This window comes from Hyla sarda, chromosome 4, assembly GCF_029499605.1.
Source record: "Hyla sarda isolate aHylSar1 chromosome 4, aHylSar1.hap1, whole genome shotgun sequence".
NCBI classification, from domain to species: domain Eukaryota; kingdom Metazoa; phylum Chordata; class Amphibia; order Anura; family Hylidae; genus Hyla; species Hyla sarda.
In genome coordinates, this window is record NC_079192.1 from 326698517 (window position 1) to 326720651 (window position 22135).

General features: G+C 41.9%; 1 protein-coding gene and 1 long non-coding RNA gene across 6 annotated transcripts in view; both read left to right on the top strand.

The window, feature by feature from the left end:
* The window catches only part of GRK6 (G protein-coupled receptor kinase 6), a 67242-nt gene that overhangs the window by 19773 nt on the left and 25334 nt on the right, over positions 1 to 22135 (top strand). For all 5 annotated transcript variants that reach the window (XM_056575009.1, XM_056575008.1, XM_056575010.1 and 2 more), the window contains exons 5-7: positions 8119 to 8219; positions 8792 to 8884; positions 9455 to 9518. In XM_056575009.1, coding sequence (XP_056430984.1) covers positions 8119 to 8219; positions 8792 to 8884; positions 9455 to 9518 — 258 coding nt within the window. The remainder of the gene's footprint in view (positions 1 to 8118; positions 8220 to 8791; positions 8885 to 9454; positions 9519 to 22135) is intronic.
* LOC130369594 (uncharacterized) lies at positions 18966 to 22110 on the top strand. Its single transcript, XR_008892826.1, has 3 exons — positions 18966 to 19754; positions 20037 to 20091; positions 21673 to 22110. It is a non-coding gene; the product is annotated as an uncharacterized LOC130369594 (long non-coding RNA).

Here is a 22135-nt window from a genome sequence, read left to right on the forward strand (position 1 = left end):
TTTGTGCAACCTTTATTGGGATCCTTGAAGTTCCGCACTTAGACTATATATAGGACTTCTACCTGTAAACAAACCTAACAGTTACAGCAAACAGGAGTAACAGGTATAACAAGTGTTTTACTCAGTAACACATAAGGAATTCCTTGAAAAGCAGAAAGCTTGTCTTTATCGGAGTGTACTGGCATGTAGTTGATGTTTATCTGTGTAATATTATCTACCCCTAAAATCAAGGACTTGTCAGTAAATCTTCAGTAAGTCCTTGAGCTGTTAAGTTGTCAGGTTAGTAAACAGACTTTTCAGCTGGTTATAATATATGCGGAAAGGTGGATAAAAAACCTTGGGCTGACCTCAAGCTTTCCCGGAATCCTAAAGAGCAAATCTTCCTTTACTTCAGAATCCCTGCTGACATTGCAGCTTTGCCGCTGAAGGAGTCTTGTACTTTTATGTAGATAAAGCTGAATCATCTATATTGCTTCATGGTTCAACTCTTCACCATTATCAAAATCTGTTTGCTGTCAGTGAAAGACAACATTCGTGTTTAGCTTAGGAGGCAGAATAGATCTAGTCTTGCCTAAGGGTTGGAGTGTATGCATGCTAAGCAATCCTCTGGAAATGAAACATCCTTGACCCCATGCTATCCATGTCTGGAAGAAGATATGTACCGTATGTAGTTCCTTGTCTAATGGTTCAGCTTTACAAGGAAAACAAAAAGGGAAAACATCTTTTTAGTGGTTTCTCAAAGTTTTTATTTTTTAAATTCTGCAGTTTTTGGGCAGTTTTTTATTCCTATTTTGAGCCAAAGCCAATTCAAAGGGAGTAGGAAATATAAATAAAGCACTTATACCAGAGGCGTGCGTCTATCCTCAGGCTAGGTTCTCATATTTGTGCTCATATTTTCGTTTGTCTGCTTCTTTATAGGAACATAAAAAAAAATAAAAAATGGGCCTTCTGTATCTGTCACTTTACAGAAAGCAACAAACCCCTTGACTATAATAGGCTTCATAGGCTACTTTGATCGTGTAGATTATTTCTCTGGAAAAAAACATCTGCACTATTTTTCCTAATTTTGTGATGGAATCTCCGACAGAGGCTGGTGGTCAGTCAAGGCCACACTTTTGCTTTAAACCAAGGAAAGCAAGTTTTTCTCTGATCCACAGGCTGTTGAGTCCCTTGCACTGATTTGTTTGCAGCATTCATTTACTACATTTTTCATTAGTCTTCATAAAAAATGTCCTTCCATTTTAGTGCGGAAGAGTGTAAAGTCTGTGCAATTCCTTCACATAGCTGATTGTACTACTGCATCTGACACAAAACTCATAGCACACTGCTGGAGGTTGCTGTCCGCTTCATCTGCTCTCCTTTCCTTGTCTCAGTGATAGTGATAGCAACAGGAAAGAAGTATAAATACAGGCAAAGCAGGCTACTAGAGATGCAGAAGCGGACCTAGGGTCTGCAGAGAAGGAGATCACACAGGCTTTTAGCAATAGAAGAAATCTCAGATCAGAATCTGCAGGGGGAGGAGGGGAGAGATCACACCCACAGGCATTATCAATAAAGTGAGAGAAGAGAACCCAAGCAGAATCTGCAGGTGACGGCGAGAAATCACTCTGGTCGATCAGTGTAGAGAGAAGATTAATAATGGTAGAATCCACAAGGGGGTAAATTACGCAAGATGCACAAGAAAGAGAAGAGATCTCAGCCACCTCTCAGTATCCTATCAACATGGCTGTACAGGGAAGAGAAGATCCCTTGTGGACTGTATTAGGGACGGCTCATATCTTTACCACACTCATCCATTTGTAGTATACCACAAACGGATGGACCATAACAAGACCAATTTGGCTCAATGCTGGCTCATACCTTTTTGTAGTATATTTTTTTTGTTTGTATCAATTTGCATAATTTTAAATGTCTACAGTTTTGTATTTTATTTTTTTTGTTTAATATGTTAAACCATGTAAAATTCATATCACCGAAGTACCATATAACAATATATTTTTTATTAACAAAAAAATCAGAATGAATAAAATTATCTACCAGCACACACAGATTATGAACAGAACACATGAGACCAAATAATCAATGGCACCTAAAGTAAAATAATGTGTCATAACCTACAAAACGATGCACAAAAATATACCTGGATAACAGGCAATACCTGCAGGGCACAATACTGCAAACACAATAAGCCAGGAAGAGAGTGGCATCAGAGTTCACAAAAAAAAATAAACTGAAAGCAAGATGGAGTTGTATGCCATGCGCAAGGTCAGACTCATGTGTGCCTACCCCATTAAGAGTTTCACTGTAGGGCGCTTCGTCAATAGAAAAATAGTAAAACGCGCAAAAAAAAAAGTTTACCACACAATACGGGGGGGGGGGGGGGGGGATGTATACCACAGCATATTACACAATACGCCACTAATATACTTCTATCTGGAAAAAACTTCATACAGTTTTTTGTTGGTACAGAATAGTGCATGCAGAACTTTTTAATCCCACAACAAAATCGTACACAAACGTACAGGGGACAAAAACCGGTCCAAACAAAGTACTTTTGGCAACTTTTACATAATGGAAGTCTATGCATACACCACAGCATTTGTTTAGTTACCATTTAAGGGAGGGTCACACGTAGCGTATACGCAGCTTATTTGATGTTGTGTATTTGACGCTACGTATTCCTATGCTAGCAAAGTCTATGGGAGTAATGATAAACACCCATAGACCTTGCTAGCATTGAATTACGCAGCATCAAATACACAACATCAGATATGCAGCGTATACGCTACATGTGACCCTACCATTAAATGTATCTCACAGCGTACTGCTGTGGTATAGATGTGAGCGTAACCATATAATAGCAATCGAAAAAGTCCAGCTCACCCCCCGAAATGTCTACGCATGGATCCACACTCAGGCTCGGTGTGTCTTTTGTAAGTGAAGAAAAACATGCAATCCTTCCAGCACTGGTTGTCGATGCGGCTTTATTTTACAAATGCATAGATGAACAATACACTTGCCTCAAATCACAGCCTATATCTTGACTCGTTTCGAGCGCATGCGCTCGAAAGTCAAAATATGTCTTTTGACAAAGAGTGCATGCTTTTGAAATGCGTCAAGCTACAAGATGTGAATGTACCCTTAAAAAGGGAAAAGCAGTACAGGAACGAGCTAGTGAAGGCAAGCAGCATCCTGAACATACATACCTCACATTTATTATGTATTATTGGGAGGCGCACGATTACATTATAAAAAAGACTCAGCTGAGCGCAAACTGCATATGAGGGGGTTTGAAAATGGGGAAATGAATGGATATTGCAGAATGACATTTTTTGGCTTGAAACGCGTGTTGCAGAAGTGCTGCACATTTTCAGCAGCGGAAAATGAGCCAAAGACCGACGTGGAATCAATGGGGATTAAAAATTAAAAAGTACCTGTCAGCAAATAAACTGTTCTAAACTAACTCAGTCTTTGTTCCCTAACTACTCTTAACACACCTCCTGTCCTTAAAAACAATTTCAGAGCTATAAAAAGCTGTGTATCATACCTTTTCATCTCCCATCTCCCAGCAGGAGAAAGTGGGCATTTCTCAGCTGGTGTGACATCACTGAAATCTGCTGGGGGACCACTTCTACCCTCATATTGCTGCAGTGCTGGGATGAATAGCAGACCTCAGGCTCTTTGCAGGTTTCAGTCTGTTTTGCTATCAGTGAATCTCTCCTGCAGCTTTCAGTCTAGCACTTCCTGAGTTTGGACTCCTGCCAGGCCAGGAGGAGACCAAACTTACTGTATTAATTGTGGCAGGGAACAGAACAGAGCCACGTAGTGGCTGTTTTTTCTATTACATTTTAAACATATTTATCTTGATAATTTTAAAAGAAAGTGAATGGGAAAGTGTCAGTATATTATAAGTTTTATTTACATTTTTGTAATTTATTTACTAACCAGACATTGTGCTGTAGGTAACAAGGCCTAGGTGTAAAAAACATATGACCACTAGAGGAATGGGATGCAAAAATACTACACTGTCAACATTTATGTAATATTTATATATGAGAAATGCCGTACATTAGTGTTTCCCAACCCGGATGCCTTCAGCTGTGGCAAAACTACAACTCACAGCATGCCAAGGGCTGTCCCGGCATGCTGCACGTTGTAGTTTTGCCACAGCTGGAGACACCCTAGTTGGGAAACACTGCCATACATAAGTAACAGGAAGAGGTACTGCCTTTTGGAACAGGGGTCGAGTCTTTTGATGGGTTTAGTTTAACTCTCCATTGCCCGTAATGTCAGAAGTAGGTGGCTGCACAAGTACTGCAGTAATGTTTGGCATTGCCATCCTTTGTTGCCTACTGTTTGTGTCCGATTAGATGATGAGCTGGGCTGCTGTGTAAATAGCTTCTGCTTATTTTGTGGAGTGCCCAGGCTAAACCTCTTTTGTATACTGCTTGTAAATATTTGTTTTAGCTAGTTAGGTCATCTATATTTTATATATTTATACAGTAAGCTGAAATCGGTGAGAAGCCATTCAGCGTAGATTTCCTGGACTAGAGATCCACTTTGTCTTGCACAAATAATAATAATAAAAAAATGTATATAAATATACATACAGTGGGGCAAAAAAAGTATTTAGTCAGCCACCAATTGTCCAAGTTCTCCCACTTAAAAAGATGAGAGGCCTGTAATTTTCATCATAGATATACCTCAACATTGAGAGACATTAATGAGAAAAAAAACCATAAAGTTACATTGTCTGATTTTTTTAAAGAATTTATTTGCAAATTATGGTGGAAAATAAGTATTTGGTTAATAACAAAAGTTCATCTCAATACTTTTTTATATACCCTTTGTTGGCAATGACAGAGGTGAAATGTTTTCTGTAAGTCTTCACAAGGTTTTCACACACTGTTGCTGGTATTTTGGCCCATTCCTCCATGCAGATCTCCTCTAGAGCAGTGATGTTTTGAGGCTGTCGCTGGGCAAGACAGACTTTCATCTCCCTCCAAAGGTTTTCTATGGGGTTGAAATCTGGAGACTGGCTAGGCCATTCCAGGACCTTGAAATGCTTGTTACAAAGCCACTCCTTCATTGCCTGGGCTGTGTGTTTGGGATCATTTTCATGCTGAAAGACCCAGCCATGTTTCATCTTCAATGCCCTTGCTGATGGAAGGAGGCTTTCACTCAAAATCTCACAATACATGGCCCCATTCATTCTTTACTTTACACGGATCAGTCGTCCTGGTCCCTTAGCAGAAAAACTGTCCCAAAGCATGATGTTTCCTTCCCCATTCTTCACAGTAGGCATGGTGTTCTTTGGATGCAACTCAGCATTCTTTCTCCTCCAAACACGATGTGTTGAGTTTTTACCAAAAAGTTCTATTTTGTTTCACCTGACCATATGATATTCTCCCAATACTTTTCTGATCATCAAAATGCTCTCTAGCAAACTTCAGATGGGCCCATGCATGTACTGGCTTAAGGAGGGGGACACGTCTGGCACTGCATGATTTGAGTTCCTGGTGGCGTAGTATGTTACTGATGGTAGCCTTTGTTACTTTGGTCCCAGCTCTCTGCAAGTCATTCACTAGGTCCCCCCGTGTGGTTCTGGGATTTTTGCTCACCGTTCTTGTGATCATTTTGACACAAAGGGGTGTGATCTGTGATTATCAGTGGTCTTGCATGTCTTCCATTTTCTAATAATAACTCCCACAGTTGATTTCTTCACATCAAACTGCTTGCCTATTGCAGATTCAGTTTTCCCAGCCTGGTGCAGGTCTACAATTTTGTTTCTGGTGTCCTTTGACAGCTCTTTGGTCTTGGCCATAGTGGAGTTTGGAGTGTGACTGTTTGAGGTTGTGGACAGGTGTCTTTTATACTGATAACAAGTTCAAACAGGTGCCATTAATACAGGCAATGAGTGGAGGACAGAGGAGACTCTTAAAGAAGAAGTTACAGGTCTGTGAGAGCCAGAAATCTTGCTTATTTGTAGGTGACCAAATACTTATTTTCGATCATAATTTGCAAATACATTATTTAAAAAGCAGACAATGGGATTTTATAGATTTTTTTTTCTCATTCTGTCTCCCATAGTTGAGGTATACCTATGATGAAAATTACAGGCCTCTCTGACCTTTTTAAGTGGGAGAACTTGCACAATTGGTGGCTGACTAAATACTTTTTTGCCCCACTGTGTGTATATATATATAATGTATATTAAATCTGTCACAGCCCAATGCTTTCAACAAAGCATGACGTCTTTACTATGATGCCCCCATTCACTCTGTCACAGATTGCAATGTTAAAGCGTATCTGTCATATCACAGAAAAGAAAAAAAAAATTATATATATGTTGCTTACTAGGTCATGCAGATGCTTTACATGTCTTTTTTATGTGTCTGGCTTCTGTATTTGCCATACAAATCCCTCTGATCTGCTGCTCACTCATTCTCACAACAACTTCTCATCAAGGGGCGTGTCAGAGGCAGGCACTGAACCCGCCCTCACTCACCTTACATTCACTTCCTCCAAGAATCTGCTTTGCAGCCATACAGGATTATAATTCTGGGTGGTATGGGGACCCCTAGTGGTCTTTTTTTTTATAAGCTATGATTCCTATAAAAAAAAAAAAAGGTTAAGATGTACAACATATAAAAAGTTTTAGATTCTAAAAGTGCCCATTTAACACTTTGATGACAAGAACTAGTAAACTATAGGAAGCATAGTCCACAGCAAAGAGCCTCGCTGAAAGATGCACAGAGCATGAGGTCTTCTATTTATCATAGTACTACAAAGATGTGAGGACGAAAGTGGTCCCCCAGCAGGCTTCAGTGATGTCATGCTTGCTGGGAAACGCCCACTTTCTACTGCTTGGAAGTTGCACTATGTGAGAAAGAAGAAAGGTAAGATACACAGCTTTTTAAAGCTCTGAAATTTTTTTTAAGGGTGGGAGGGGTGTTAGGAGTAGTTAGGAAACATAGCCTGAGTTAGTTTAGAAAAGTTACCATACTTTTTAAAACCTTTATTCCTCAATGGCAAACTACTTGACTACTATCCATATTGCAGTTTCTGCCAAGCAGTGCTGGGTAAAAGTTTCTGCGGAATTACTCTTGAAGTGGCATTTCCAAATATCTGACGATAGATGTTTTGAAACATGTTCAATAGTGACTGAAATGTGTTCCTAGACCTCTAGCTAGCATCTAACCTTTAATTTTCATGTATTTCTATATTACCATTGTTATATTATATATTGTTTATTGTACATCTTCTCTATCACTCAAATCTCGCTCTCTTGTACAAAAAAGTCCTCCCTCCTTGGCGTATAGTGTAACATGATGCTTATGTCCTGGTGTCCCCCACCATATCAGCTGATCACTGTGGGGGTCCTATTCAGAACTCTTCACATTAAAAATTTAGCGTTTCGTGCCAAAACTTTGTCGCAAAAAAATTCACATCAGATATTCAAAGTGTTTTACCTGAGAATTATCCAAGGTTTACACAAGTCACACCAGTTTTGCAAAAGTGGGCGTGGCTATGTAAATGTCATGTTTTACATTATATTTTCAAAGAGGTGAGAGTACATTTTACATCCAAAATTTCATACCAGCTTTTTGCTAGTGTAGTTTTTTGTTTTTTTCTTTAGTTTTTTTGTGAAAAGGAGTTATTTAATCAATTATTATAAAATAAATAATTATTATTGGAAAATGTTAATAAATAAATAAATACATTTTTCATAGTCACTGCACCTAAATTCACATTTAAGCCCTAGAAATGTTTTACTTATACAGTTATCGCTTGTCTGGGCACTAGTAATCATGGAATATTACATGAGATGCTTCCGACAGAATTTTCCAGGATGTAAAATTTGTTGCCAAACTCGGCAATTTGGGCGCAAAGAAATCCAGTATGGCGGCAAAAAAAAAAATTTGGGTGACAAATTTGCCAATTTTTTGGCAAAAAAACAAAAGTGGCACGAAAATGAATACTCACATATTTTCATGTTTTCAAAGCAGCACAAGAGACCTTGAGCTTGAAAATGTGAGGAGAAAAAAAAATGTAATTAATATCGCTGGAAAAAAAAGTAGTTTTTGAATATCTCCCCCTGTGTCTTTGTTCTCTTAGAGTGAAGACTATATCACCGAGGTCCCTGAGCAACTGGTCAACAACTGCAAGGAGAGCCTAGAAAACAATCCCTGCAAAGAACTGTTTAAAGACTGTTCTAAGTAAGTTATGAAGTTGTATGTAATTCCAGTATAAGGGTAGGGTCAAACATAACGGATCCCCAGCGTATTTTACGCTGCAGATCCGCCGGTGACCCAGCCCTATAGTGTGCCTCCAGCTGTTCCCAACTCCTGTGTGCTGCTCGCAGCGGCAATCCACTGCTAGGAGCAGCCACACAGGGACCTGCGAGTAGCTGCGCGCGCTTGTAGTGTACTTACAGACATCTCAGAGCGGCCCCGATGTCTGAGTACACTGCACATCCGCCCGGCAACTAGCTCGTCCCTGTGTGGCTGCTCATAGTGGCAGATTGCCGCTGCGAGCAGCATGGGGGTTGGGAACAACTGGAGGCACATTATAGGGCTGGGTCACAGGCAGATCTGCAGTGTAAAATGCGCAGATCCAAAATGCGGATCCATTATGTGTGATCCTACCCTAATGTGGTTTATTTCATAGCGTGAAAGAAATGTTTTACAGCTCCATGAAATCAAGTGAGACACAAACCTGTAACGCGGTCATGTGACGACGGAGCAGGACACCTCCCCTCTGTAGTTCTAACATGTCTTTTTTATTTTAGACTCGTCCATGACTTCCTTAGTATGGCTCCGTTTTCGGATTACCTGGACAGCCAGTATTACAACCGATTTTTACAGTGGAAATGGCTGGAGAGGTGAGCAGTGAGGATGTCCTAATATAGATGTATGGGGAAAGTAAAGAGCCACAGAATTAATTATACAGTAAATTAGCCTTAGTTTTTTTATTGCATGTTTAGATATTTGTTCCTTCATTACAACAGGACAACTAAGGTTGTTATTAATATCTGAATAGTTTTTTTCTTTTCTTTCTTTCCTTTCTTTTTTTTTTCTCTTCTTTTTTCTTTCTTATGCTTGAACCCTCCTTACATTTCTCCAGTTTTTTGGACTGGGTGAGATCCTATTAGGTTCTATAGCAGTTTCTCTATTTTGTCTTGTAAAGTGAGTGGCTGTGTTTTGTGTGTGTACATATACATTATCTATATCATTTTTATTACATAAATAGCCATAATATATAATGGTGTGTATAATATATGTACTGTGTGTGTGTGTATGTATGTATGTATATATATATATGTGTATATATATATATACACACATAGATAGAGCTACGTATATAGATAACTATAGCTATATATAGATATAAAATATATGTAGATATCTATATATTTATTTTCTAATACTAATAATCAGTTACTGTTTCGCAGGGAACCGGTCACAAAGAACACATTTCGGCAATACAGAGTTCTTGGGAAAGGCGGCTTTGGCGAGGTAAGTTCCTTCTACTCTCTCTGTATCTTTGCAATGCTTCGAATGACACTTCCTTAAATGGGCACGGTCAGATCCAAAAACTTTTAATATGTTGTTACTGATAAGAATTAAAGACCTTTAGTAATATAGTTGTTTAATTGTTTTTGAATATTTAATTTAAAAAAATGGCCTCTGAAAATCCCACCACTAGGGGTCTCCATACCTACAGGGACACTAACCAGTCCTGCAGCAGCATCATGCTTGTCCACGAGTCATGAACATTAAGATACCAAAAAGAAAAAATTCCCACACAGTAGGTCCTACGCCAAAATACATAGATTAAATTCATAAAAAAGGGGTGTCAAACAGGACATAAATATCACAAAGTATACTTTATTAACATGAATCCAAAGTGACAAGACATTTAAAATAATTTTAAAAAATACATATATAGTAACAATCATGAATCCAAAAAATTCTGAGAGAGAAACGGGGGCTACGCTTGTCTGCCAGGAAAAGGGTTAAATAATTAGTGCATAATAAATATTGGCTCCCGTGGGTTAATGAAAAAGACTGCTGCTCATATATTGTGTATTAAGTATTAAGGTCGGATCCAGCAAGTGTGCTCGGACCACAGGTAAGTACAGAAAATCATAGAGCAGACAAAAAAAAACAGGGGATCAATAAAGCATTATAGATAGGGCAAAACCAAAACTGGACAGAGATAGCAAAATACTTTACCAAGTGGAGCAAGGAGTACGGCGCTACAGCCACCCGCCACCCAACGTTTCACCAATGAAGGCTTCTTCCAAGGTGTGGTCAATAGAGTGTGGGGTATGTATATATACAGAGACCTAGCCAATTAGAACCCAGGACTAAAACACGTGATATAAATAAAGCGTCACAGCCACACATAGATCACTGCTACCAAGCCTCACACTCATAGCGAGGTCTGGGAGCAGATGCACCTATCAGCGCGTGTCATGTGACATCGGGAAGCCGCGTCAGAAGGCTCCACAGCGCTGCCAACAACCATGTAAGGACCAATCGTATACCAGGGCTGTCCCATTATCAGGTAGAAGGCCAAGCCTCGCCATCAAAGCGAGGCCTGGAAGGCAACTCTGGTACGGGAATCCCGGCTATCGCGGGGCTTCATGCGCTAGAATGTTAAATATAGTTGTATACAGGCACGGTTTGTCAATCGATTCAGACATAAATGTAAATATATTCATTTTTATATCAAGTAACCTTGCTGCAGATTACATATCGGGAACTAAACACAATAAATCATAATAGGTACACAATTTAAGTAAATACATAATAGGTGCGCAATTTAGGTAAGTACAAATATTGCCCATAACTGGGTCACATATAATACAAATGCAAGTGGATATTTTGAGATGTTCATATTGCTGCACTGCACAATGGCAGTGCAGCGATATGAGGATCAAAGTTAAAGTGCATAACGTGCAAAAGGAAAAAAGGAGGGAGGGGGGGGGAAGGGGGAAAGAAAAGGAAAGAAGGGGGGGAAGGGAAAGGGGGGGGAGAAAAAAATGGGGGGACTGTGAAAAAACGTACAGGTGCAAAGTGGACAAAGTGAAAGTGCCATGCAGGTGAAGGAGAGGGAGCAGGGACATATGTGAATACCTACCTAGTGGCCAATGTGAACATTGCTGCAAGAGCAGACACATCAATCACCTCCCACCACCACAAGGGAGGGACACACCCCCTTTCCCTGAGAGGATTTCTAATACTGTAAGCTGATGAAAAAGAGTTAATTTTTATAATTAATATAGGTAATAGAGGAATAAAAATGAGATGTACATGGTCTGAGCAACCTATTAAACCCTTAACGACGCAGGACGTAAATGTACGTCCTGGTGAGCTGGTACTTAACGCACCAGGACGTACATTTACATCCTATGCATAACCGTGAGCATCGGAGCGATGCTCGCCTCATGCGCGGCAGGTCCCGGCTGCTGATAGCAGCCAGGGACCCGCCCATAATGACGGACATCCGCGATCACGCGGATGTCCGCCATTAACCCCTCAGATGCCGTGATCAATACAGATCACGGCATCTGCGGCAGTGCGGTACTTTGAATGGATCATCGGATCGCCCGCAGCGCTGCTGCGGTGATCCGATCATCCAGCCTGGCAGTCGGAGGTCCCCTCACCTGTCTCCGGCTGTCTCCCGGGGTCTTCTGCTCTGGTCTGAGATCGAGCTGACCAGAGCAGAAGAACGTACTTATTTGGTTAAACAGTTTGCGAAAAATGAAAACGTAAAAATAAAATTGTCTGAGTCCTTAAGGGGTTAAAGGGGTACTCCGGTGGAAAACAATTTTTTTTAAATTAACTGGTGTCAGAAAGTTAAACAGATTTTTTAAAATAATCTACAGACTACAGCTATTGCAAAACTACAACTCAAAGCATGCCAATACAATCTTTGACTGTCCAGGCATGCTTGGAGTTGTAGTTGTGCAACAGCTGGAGGCTCATGTTTTTCCGTATTTCCAATCACCGTACCCCCCCACGACGTGATTCACCAGTCAATTCTGACCAGCGAATCACTGATTTTACGGGCTGATCAGGTCTCTGGTGACCCGATCGCCTGGAAAATAGGGGTGATCAGTGCTGTCTAAGACCGCGCCGGTCACCGTGAAGTATAGGAGGGAGGTGGCAGGGTTGCTACCTCCTCCTAATCCCTGCGATTGGCCGGTGAGGACTGACCAGCCAATGGCAGATCAGGGACGGGTGGGCAAAGGTTACACTGACGATCCCCCGCTCTGCCCAGGTGTGGAAGTCCGGGCAGAGCGGGGGGAGGAGGAGATGACAGCAGGGGACAGCTTACCCAGCGGTCGGCTGCGGAGTCGGCGGGCTGCGGCCGGTGAGTGATCCGGCTGTGGCCCTCTAGAATATGCAAAACTACAACTCCCAGCATGCCTAGACAGCCTTCGGGACATGCTGGGAATTGTAGTTTTGCAACATCGGGATGACCAGTTTGGCGACCACTGTGTAGTGGTTTCCAAACTGTGGCCTTCCCGATGTTGCAAAACTACAACTCTCAACATGCCCAGACAGTCCAGGCATGCCAGGAGTTGTAGTTTTGCAACAGCTGGAGATTCCCCCCCAAGTTTGAGATGGAGCAGATTTTCCGCTGCAGCTCAAACTCCCAGCTCAAACTTGTTGTAAACCCCCGCCCGTGTAAATGTACCCCAAAAACACTACACTACACTTACACAAATTCTAGAGTAAAAACACTACATATAAACACACCCTCCCTTACACAGTGACCCGCCCCCCCCCCCCCCCCAAAATAAAAATGAAAAATGTCACGTATGGCACCATTTCCAAAACGGAGCCTCCAGCTGTTGCAAAATAATTCCCTGTATTGCCGGACAGCCATTGACTTTTCAGGCATACTGGGAGTTTTGCAACAGCTGGAGGCACCCTGTTTGGGAAACACTGCAGTAGGGTGTTTTTGGTGGAGGAGGCAAATATAACACTTGCATCCGGGTCCATCCCTATGTAAATCCCTAATTTAGGCCTCTAATGTGCATGGTGCTCTCTTCTTATAAGTATGGAAATACCCCATATGTTGATGTAAAATGCTCTGCGGGCGCACTATAATGCTCAGAAGAGAAGGAGCCAAATTGTTTTGAGAGAGAATTTGGCTGGAATTGAAGACCATGTTCGTTTACAAAGCCCCCATGCTGCCAGAACAATGAACCCCCCCCCCCGCCAGATATGACCTATGACCCCATTGCGTACACTACACCCCTCACAGAATGTAATAAGGGGTGCAGTGAGCACCAGTATTTTAGTGGGAAAAAAATTACATTTTTCATTTTCACGTCGCACTTTAATGAAAGTTTGCCAATCACCTGTTGGGTATTAAGGCTCACTTTACCCCTTGTTACGTTCCTTTAGGGGTGTAGTTTCCCAAATAGTCTGCCATGTGGGGGGGGTTTTGCTGTTCTGGCTGGCAGCATGGGGCTTCCTAAATGTAATATACATTATTGTTATTATATATACATTGTACATTATTATTGTGATATCCATTTCAACAAAATTCGCTCTCCAAAAGCCCATTCTCGCTCCTTCCTTTCTGAGTGCGCTCAACAAGCGCTTCACATCCACATATGAGGTATTTCCTTACTCGAGAGGAATTGGTTTACAAATTTTGGATGTCTTTTTCACCTTTTCTCCTTGTAAAAATGAAAAAAAGGGGGCTACAATAACGTGTTAGTGTAAAAAATGAAGATTTTGAATTTTCTCATCCACTTTGCTGCTATTCCTGTGAAATACTTAAAGGGTTAACAAACTTTCTGAATGTCAATTTGAATAGTTTGAGGGGTGCATCTTTTTATAATGGTGTCCATTTTGGGGTATTTCTAACATAAAGACCCTCAAATTCACTTCAAAACTTAATTGGTTCCTGAAAAATTGGAAAATTTCTGCTAAACTTTGAAGCCCTCTGATGTCTTCAAAAAGTAAAAACATGTCAACTTTATGATGCGAACATAAAGTACGCATATTTTCTATGTGAATAAAAAAATTTTTTGGGGGAATATCCATTTTCCTTACAAGCAGAGAGCTTCAAAGTTAGAAAAATGCTAAATTTTCTAAATTTTCATAAAATTTTTGCATTTTTCACCAAGAAATTATGCAAGTTTAGACAAAAAGTTACCACTAACATAAAGTAGAATATGTCGTGAAAAAACTGTCTCGGAATCAAATTCATAAGTAAAAGCATCCCAGAGTTATTAATGCATAAAGTGACAGGGGTCAGATTTGCAAAAAAATGCTCACGTCCTTAAGGTCAAAATGGGCTCCGTCATCAAGGGGTTAAAGGAGATATCCAATAGTGAAAAAAACGAAATTAAGTACCTGCCAAAATGTAGACCTTGCCTCCATCATCACACAGCACTTTTCATTATTTGTCTGACCGCTCCCATTTGTGAGATATGCTGCAGTGAAAATCCCTGTACTTCCTGGTTATGGAGCTCAGCTCCCATGATCCTTTTCACTCTCACACAGCCGACTTCCTCCCAAGTACAATACATAATCTACGCCCCCATACAATAAAAAAACGCCCCCAAGCCGTCCTCTAACACGCCCTACTATGCTAAGTCATTGCCCTTCCTAATGCTCACCAATCACAGTCCTCATAGCACCACCAATCACAGCCCACACATTGCTATGCCGACCAACATTGTATATACGCCCATTCATTACAAGCTGTACTATCCTGACATAAAAAGATACAAGAAGATGTATAATACAAGATGCATAATATGCAGGGGGAGAATGAGGACTTACGCCAGTGGTCCTCAACCTGTGGACCTCCAGATGTTGCTAAACTACAACTCCCAGCATGCCTGCTAGGAGTTGTAGTTTTGCAACATCTGGAGGTCCACAGGTTGAAGACCACTGACGTACACAGCTCCTTCATTCCCCTGCTCTGTCTACATAGGACACACAGAGCAGCCATGGGTTGGATTTTTTCACTGGAGAAGACAGTGCAGGGGGAGAATGAGGACGGACACAGCCCCTCCCCTCCCCCAGCTCTCTCTACACACGACCTCATTCATCACAGGGAGGTTTCAAGTTTTCACGGGGAAAACACAGAGCAGGGGAGTGAAGGAGCTGTGTACGTCAGTGGTCTTCAACCTGTGGACCTCCAGATGTTGCAAAACTACAACTCCTAGCAGGCATGCTGGGAGTTGTAGTTTAGCAACATCTGGAGGTCCGCAGGTTGAGGACCACTGGTGTAAGTCCTCATTCTCCCCCTGCACTGTCTTCTTGTATTATGAAGAGCTGCACTCTCCATCCTCCGGGAGGGGGGTAAGGGGGCGCGGCTTATCTCCTGCAGACCTCGTGGCTTATCTCCTGCAGACCTCGTGGCTTATCTCCTGCAGACCTCGTGGCTTATCTCCTGCAGACCTCGTGGCTTATCTCCTGCAGACCTCGTGGCTTATCTCCTGCAGACCTCGTGGCTTATCTCCTGCAGACCTCGTGGCTTATCTCCTGCAGACCTCGTGGCTTATCTCCTGCAGACCTCGTGGCTTATCTCCTGCAGACCTCGTGGCTTATCTCCTGCAGACCTCGTGGCTTATCTCCTGCAGACCTCGTGGCTTATCTCCTGCAGACCTCGTGGCTTATCTCCTGCAGACCTCGTGGCTTATCTCCTGCAGACCTCGTGGCTTATCTCCTGCAGACCTCGTGGCTTATCTCCTGCAGACCTCGTGGCTTATCTCCTGCAGACCTCGTGGCTTATCTCCTGCAGACCTCGTGGCTTATCTCCTGCAGACCTCGTGGCTTATCTCCTGCAGACCTCGTGGCTTATCTCCTGCAGACCTCGTGGCTTATCTCCTGCAGACCTCGTGGCTTATCTCCTGCAGACCTCGTGGCTTATCTCCTGCAGACCTCGTGGCTTATCTCCTGCAGACCTTGTGGCTTATCTCCTGCAGACCTCGTGGCTTATCTCCTGCAGACCTCGTGGCTTATCTCCTGCAGACCTCGTGGCTTATCTCCTGCAGACCTCGTGGCTTATCTCCTGCAGACCTCGTGGCTTATCTCCTGCAGACCTCGTGGCTTATCTCCTGCAGACCTCGTGGCTTATCTCCTGCAGACCTCGTGGCTTATCTCCTGCAGACCTCGTGGCTTATCTCCTGCAGACCTCGTGGCTTATCTCCTGCAGACCTCGGGCTCTGCGGTCAGAATTTTTCAGAGGTTAGAGTATGCTGCGCTTGCGCAGCAAAGCATCAGTGATTGGCTCTGACTACAGAGCCAATCTGCATTGTGGAGGAGAGGGGCTGTACAGGGGGAGGAGAGGGTATAATGAATGGGCCGGGCAGCAGAGAAGAGAGAAATGACAAGCCAACCTCAAAATGGCCGCGGGTGAAGAGAATGTGTGGGTCGACATGCTGAATTATGCAGCACTTCCTGTCCAAAGGAAAACCAGGAAAAAAGCTACTTTCCATTCCACTTGGTTTAAGTAAGTATATTGCAGAGTTATATAACTTTTAAAACTGTTGCTAACTGTATAGAATTTTTCACCGTTGGACTACTCCTTTAATAACATTGAAAACTTTTTAAAGAAGTATATTAGAAAAACTGTTGTTTTGCCAAGATGTACTACATATAAAAAAGTTTTTATATCTGACAGTGCCCATTTAAGGGGAAGGGATATGAGGCCAGGATATAAGGATAAGAATGTCATTGTATCTTTTCCTCTCACACAAGGCTTAGGTATGGAGACTGGGCAATGCCGGGTGCTCAGCTAGTAATAAAAAAAAATTCATTGCAAAGTTGCCCATAGCCTCAGAACAGTATGTTTTGTGTTATTTCACCCCATCAGTAAATTCTGGGTAAAGCATTATCGTCAGCTAACATAATATAACCCAATATAATGAATAAGTACAGTGCAAGTTCTCCCACTTATAAAGATGAAAGGCCTGTAATTTTCATTATAGGTATACCTCAACTATGAGAGACGGAATGAGAAAAAAAAATCCATAAAATTACATTTTTAAAGAATTTATTTGCAAATTATGGTGGAAAATAAGTTTATGGTCACCTACAAACAAGCAAGATTTCTGGCTCTCACAGACCTGTAACTTCTTCAAGAGTCTCCTCTGTCCTCCACTTGTTACCTGTATTAATAGCCTGTTTGAACTGGTTATCAGTATAAAAGACACCTGTCCACAACCTCAAACAGTCACACTCCAAACTCCAATATGGCCAAGACCAAAGAGCTGTCGAAGGACACCAGAAACAAAATTGTAGACCTGCACCAGGCTGGGAAGACTGAATCTGCAATAGGCAAGCAGATTGGTGTGAAGAAATCAACTCTGGGAGCAATTGTTAGAAAATGGAAGACATACAAGACCACTGATAATCTCCCTCAATCTGGGGCCCCACGTAAGATCACAAGGTCCTGGAGTGGCCTAACCAGTCTCCAGATCTCAACCCCATAGAAAACCTTTGGAGGGAGTTGAAAGTCTGTGTTGCCCAAAACATCACTGCTCTAGAGGAGATCTGCATGTAGGAATGGGCCAAAATACCAGCAACAATGTGTGAAAACCTTGTGAAGACTTACAGAAAACATTTCACCTCTGTCATTACCAACAAAGGGTATATAACAAAGTATTGAGATGAACTTTTGTTATGAACCAAATACTTATTTTCCATCATAATTTGCAAATAAATTCTGTAAAAATCAGGAAATGTGATTTTATGGATTATTTTTCTCATTCTGTCTCTCATAGTTGAGGTATATCTATGATGAAAATGACAGGCCTCTCTCATCTTTTTAAGTGGGAGAACTTGCACAATTGGTGGCTGACTAAATAATTTTTTGCCCTCTGTATGACACTGTTTTAGTTTTTGTCAGTTTTTAAAATTGTGGAGTAAATGAAAGATTGATCCATGTTCTTACTTTTTACAAAATCTTAATAAGATGAATATTTTTCTACTGTAAACAAACCTTGTCTAGAGAACTGAAAGCCACACTGCCCTACCAAGTACAAATCCATCTTAGGTCATGGGAGTATATCAATAATGCAGCACATACGTTTCTGAGGTTGTAAGGAATTTTACAGGAAGTGGCCCTATAGTCTAGTTTATAATTTAGAGAACCGTGTTACCTTATCTTCAGTCAGTTCTTCATATGTGTTTGCCCTTCGTTTGAAATAAAAAAAAGGAATCCAGACAAACATCTGTGATATGTTAGATACAAAATCTAAAGGTCCCGATTGTGGTATCTGCAATACAAAAGATTAGTAAGCACATGCTATACACACACACACACACACATATATATATATATATATATATATATATATATATATCATTGTACTGGGACACATTCACACATTATGGAAGCAGTGCTTGTTTTCAGGTAGAAATAGATGCCTGAATTTCGGGGAAATGATGACCAAGATTCATTATAAGTTTACGTTCACACGTGCATACAGTCATGGCCGTAAATGTTGGCACCCCTGAAATGTAAAAAAAATGAAGTATTTCTCACAGAAAAGGATTGTAGTAACACATTTTGCTATACACATGTTTATTCCCTTTGTGTATTTTGGAACTAAACCAAAAATGGAGGAAAAAGGCAAATTGGACATAATGTCACACCAAACTCCAAAAATGGGCATCTTGTGCCTTATGCTTTGAATGGGTCCTATGGGATTGACAGACGTCCTTACATGCCAAGAGGGCAGTTGTGCTCACGGATCAGCTCATTTTAGAGTACTGTAATATAGAATACTATTCTAGGGACACAGGTGGGTCACATGAAATGCACTATTCTGGGGCATGGCCTGGCCGCTGGACTGAATGGTCACACTGTAGTTGGGCTCCGACATTACTAGCCCAATACCGCGACTACACAGCATTTACCAGAACCTAAATATCACCTGTGGGTGAACAAGATACTTGCCGACATGGCTGGCAGGAGAAAGAAAGTTACCAAGCAAGGTACGCTGCAAAAATTCTATTTTACCCAGTGCCATGAATCCTCCCAAGATGGCGCCGAAAATGAGCTGGTCCCGGAGCCTCTGCTTCCCCAGGCTGCACATGCAGCTTCAGCGCTACACAGGTGCTCTAATTCAGACCCAGCACTGCATTTCAGGCACCTTCCGTCTGCCGCAAAATCCCCTGCCTCTGCTCCACCGTTACCCGCATCATCACTGGGATGCAATCAGCAGATACTCGGGGCTGAAAATACAGCATGGCCCCGCTTTATGCCTGGGCCTCAGAGATCACCACCGCTCAGCCCTCTGCAACAGGAGGTACACAGCTCTCCCCAGCCTACTCACCATGCACTCCTGCCATGGGGCGATGATTAACCCCCTGCATACCATGTGGAAGACCTTGGTAACACAGTCTTTGCATATCCACCCTTGAAAAAGGGAACGCTGCTCCCCAAAATGCGTCTAGTCCAAGACTGCCTTTGCACAAGAAGTCAGGACTATTTGGATTATTTGTCCACCACTTTTGGTCTTTTACTGCCCTCTCAGCTTCTCCCCATGCCGTCCGGGTAGAGAGGGATTCCACACCAAAGACCTCCAGCGCTGCCACACGCTACAGACGAACATTACCTTTTCCAGCGGACTACGCAATAACCATCTGTACCGGACATCTTCACCTCTCCTACACCTTCCCCGCGCTGCCGGGGCTGAGAGGCATCAATCCGGATCACCGTTAAGTGCTGCTATGTGCATATGACTGCTTTCGCCAGAGCCGGTAAGAGGCACTAAGTGCCTGACTTTGATCTATTTTTCCTCTTGTACTTTGTCCCCGCGCCGTCTGGGTATAGAGGATAGATCTTTAGCGCTACTGTGCATACAAGTATACTCAGTGGACTCGTAACTGCGAGCCTCCAGCGCTGCAAAAACTGTTTATTGGACATATCCTATTACAAACATTGGACTATAAACCCCCACCATTGTCCCACCATTTAAGTGCAATACTATTTTAAAGTCATGTTTTAAATGTTTATAACTAACTTTTTCCATTCTATTTTAGTGAGCGGTCTGTGGCAAGGGCCCTGCCCCCGACCTCACAGTATTATTCAATAAATGTAATTAGATTTTATATCTTATTATCAGACACTTCCTTTCTTTCTTTTTTATTTATCTCTATTTATTCTGCCTTATTCTACATTTTCTTCCTAGCCCAGTAGGACTGCTATTTTTCCATTTTTTAAACCACAGATATAATTTGTCTTCCATTCTGGAATACCACATCGCCCCTTCCTTTATCTAACCACATCATAAAGGCTTCATATATGGCATGAACTAGATACCTCACTTCCATGACCTCCTCCACTCCTGTCAATTATTCCTCCCTCTCTATTACATATATTCAAGCTTCTATTCCACACCTAGACTTACACTAATGGATAAACAAGGGCATCACTCTTGCCAGCCAGCTGTTCGAGATGGGCGCCTTTATGACATTCCAAGACCTACAGACAAAGTACTCGGGGGCCTAAAACAGATTTTTATAAATATTTGCAGATTAAGCATTTCCTCACTAAATTTCCCCCCTCGGGGATCTACCCACATATAGCTACATTGGCCTTTCTGAATAGTAATAGGTAGAGATGAGTGAAGTTACAGTGATTTGATTTGTCACGAACTTCTCGGCTCGGCAGTTGATGACTTTAGCCTGCATAAATTAGTTCAGCTTTCAGGTGCTCCGCTGGACTGGAGACTCTCTCCTAGGACTGTATCCACCTTTTCCAGCCCACCGGAGCACCTGAAAGCTGAACTCATTTATGCAGGATAAAGTCCGCAACTGCCAAGCCGAGAAGTTCGTGGCAAACCGAATCACTGTATCTTTGCTCATCTCTAGTAATATGAAAGGTTTAAAACTGATATACTCCCCCTTTCTTCAAGTTAACTCCTTTCATAGGTCACACCCTTTTCGCACTAGGGATAAGGCCCTAGGCATTTCTCTTACAGAACACGATTGGAAACAAGCATTTGGTGCTACGCATAGAGCCTTTAAATCTGTCTACTCTACAATGGTATTATACCCCTGAACGACTAGCTCTTATCTACCATGGTTCTTCCCACCTGTGTTGGCGCAATTGCGGACAGAAAGGCACATTGGTGCATATATTGTGGGAATCCCCCTCTATCATCCCCTTCTGGTCCTCTTGTAGAGCTTTAATTGAAGATGTGCTGCACGTGGAAAAGCAATGGCCCCCTCAATTAACTATGCTCCTCATAAACATGCATTCTATTCCTTACAAACTGAGACATTACATGCATTCCGTTCCTTACAAACATTACATGCCTTATATGCATTATAGCCAAAATCACCCGTACAAACGCATGGAAATCTCCTGTTGTGCCCACAATTACTGAAGTGGTTCAGAAATTAAACACTACTTGCGTGTATGAAAAAACTATAGCTTTAGGCTCGGGAACCTTTTCCAAATTCAAGAATCGCTGGGCTTACTGGCTCTCTTCCTCACACTCCACTGTGACGATATGAAAAGGCCTAGAATACTAACACAGCTCCTCTCCTCCCTCCCCCTTCCCCCCCCCAGAACTCATTCCTTTCCCAAAGTACACCCCATTACCCCATTATGATGTACTACCGTTCACTGTTAAGTTTATCTATGGGTAATGGATTATTCCTTCTTTTTTAGGCCAGCACGGCCAGCACACAGGAAAAACCCATACAGGACACCATAAAATTATCTTTATGGACCTGAGGAAGGCGTGAGAACACGCCGAAACGCGTTGTCCAGTTGTTACTTTTATTCATAATAAAAAAGTTCCTGTGTACCTTTGGCATCTTCGCATAATTTTACCATCACAGTAGCGCTCGGAGGTCAGAACCTCCGCATATTCTGCACTTACTCTACAATATTGTTTCACCAGGTTGTTATTTTACTTCAGTTTATTGTATTACGATAATGTTTGCTCTCACACCACATTTGTGAGCACATGTGGCCCCGCTTTGTATCTTGGACATATGGAATTGACATTGTCATTATTTCCTTGTTTTGTAATGTTTTACTGTATGATTGTTGTACAAAAAATTTTATAAAAAATAAATAAATCAATTCTTCAATAAAAATGTATTGACCAGAAATGCACATTTATGAC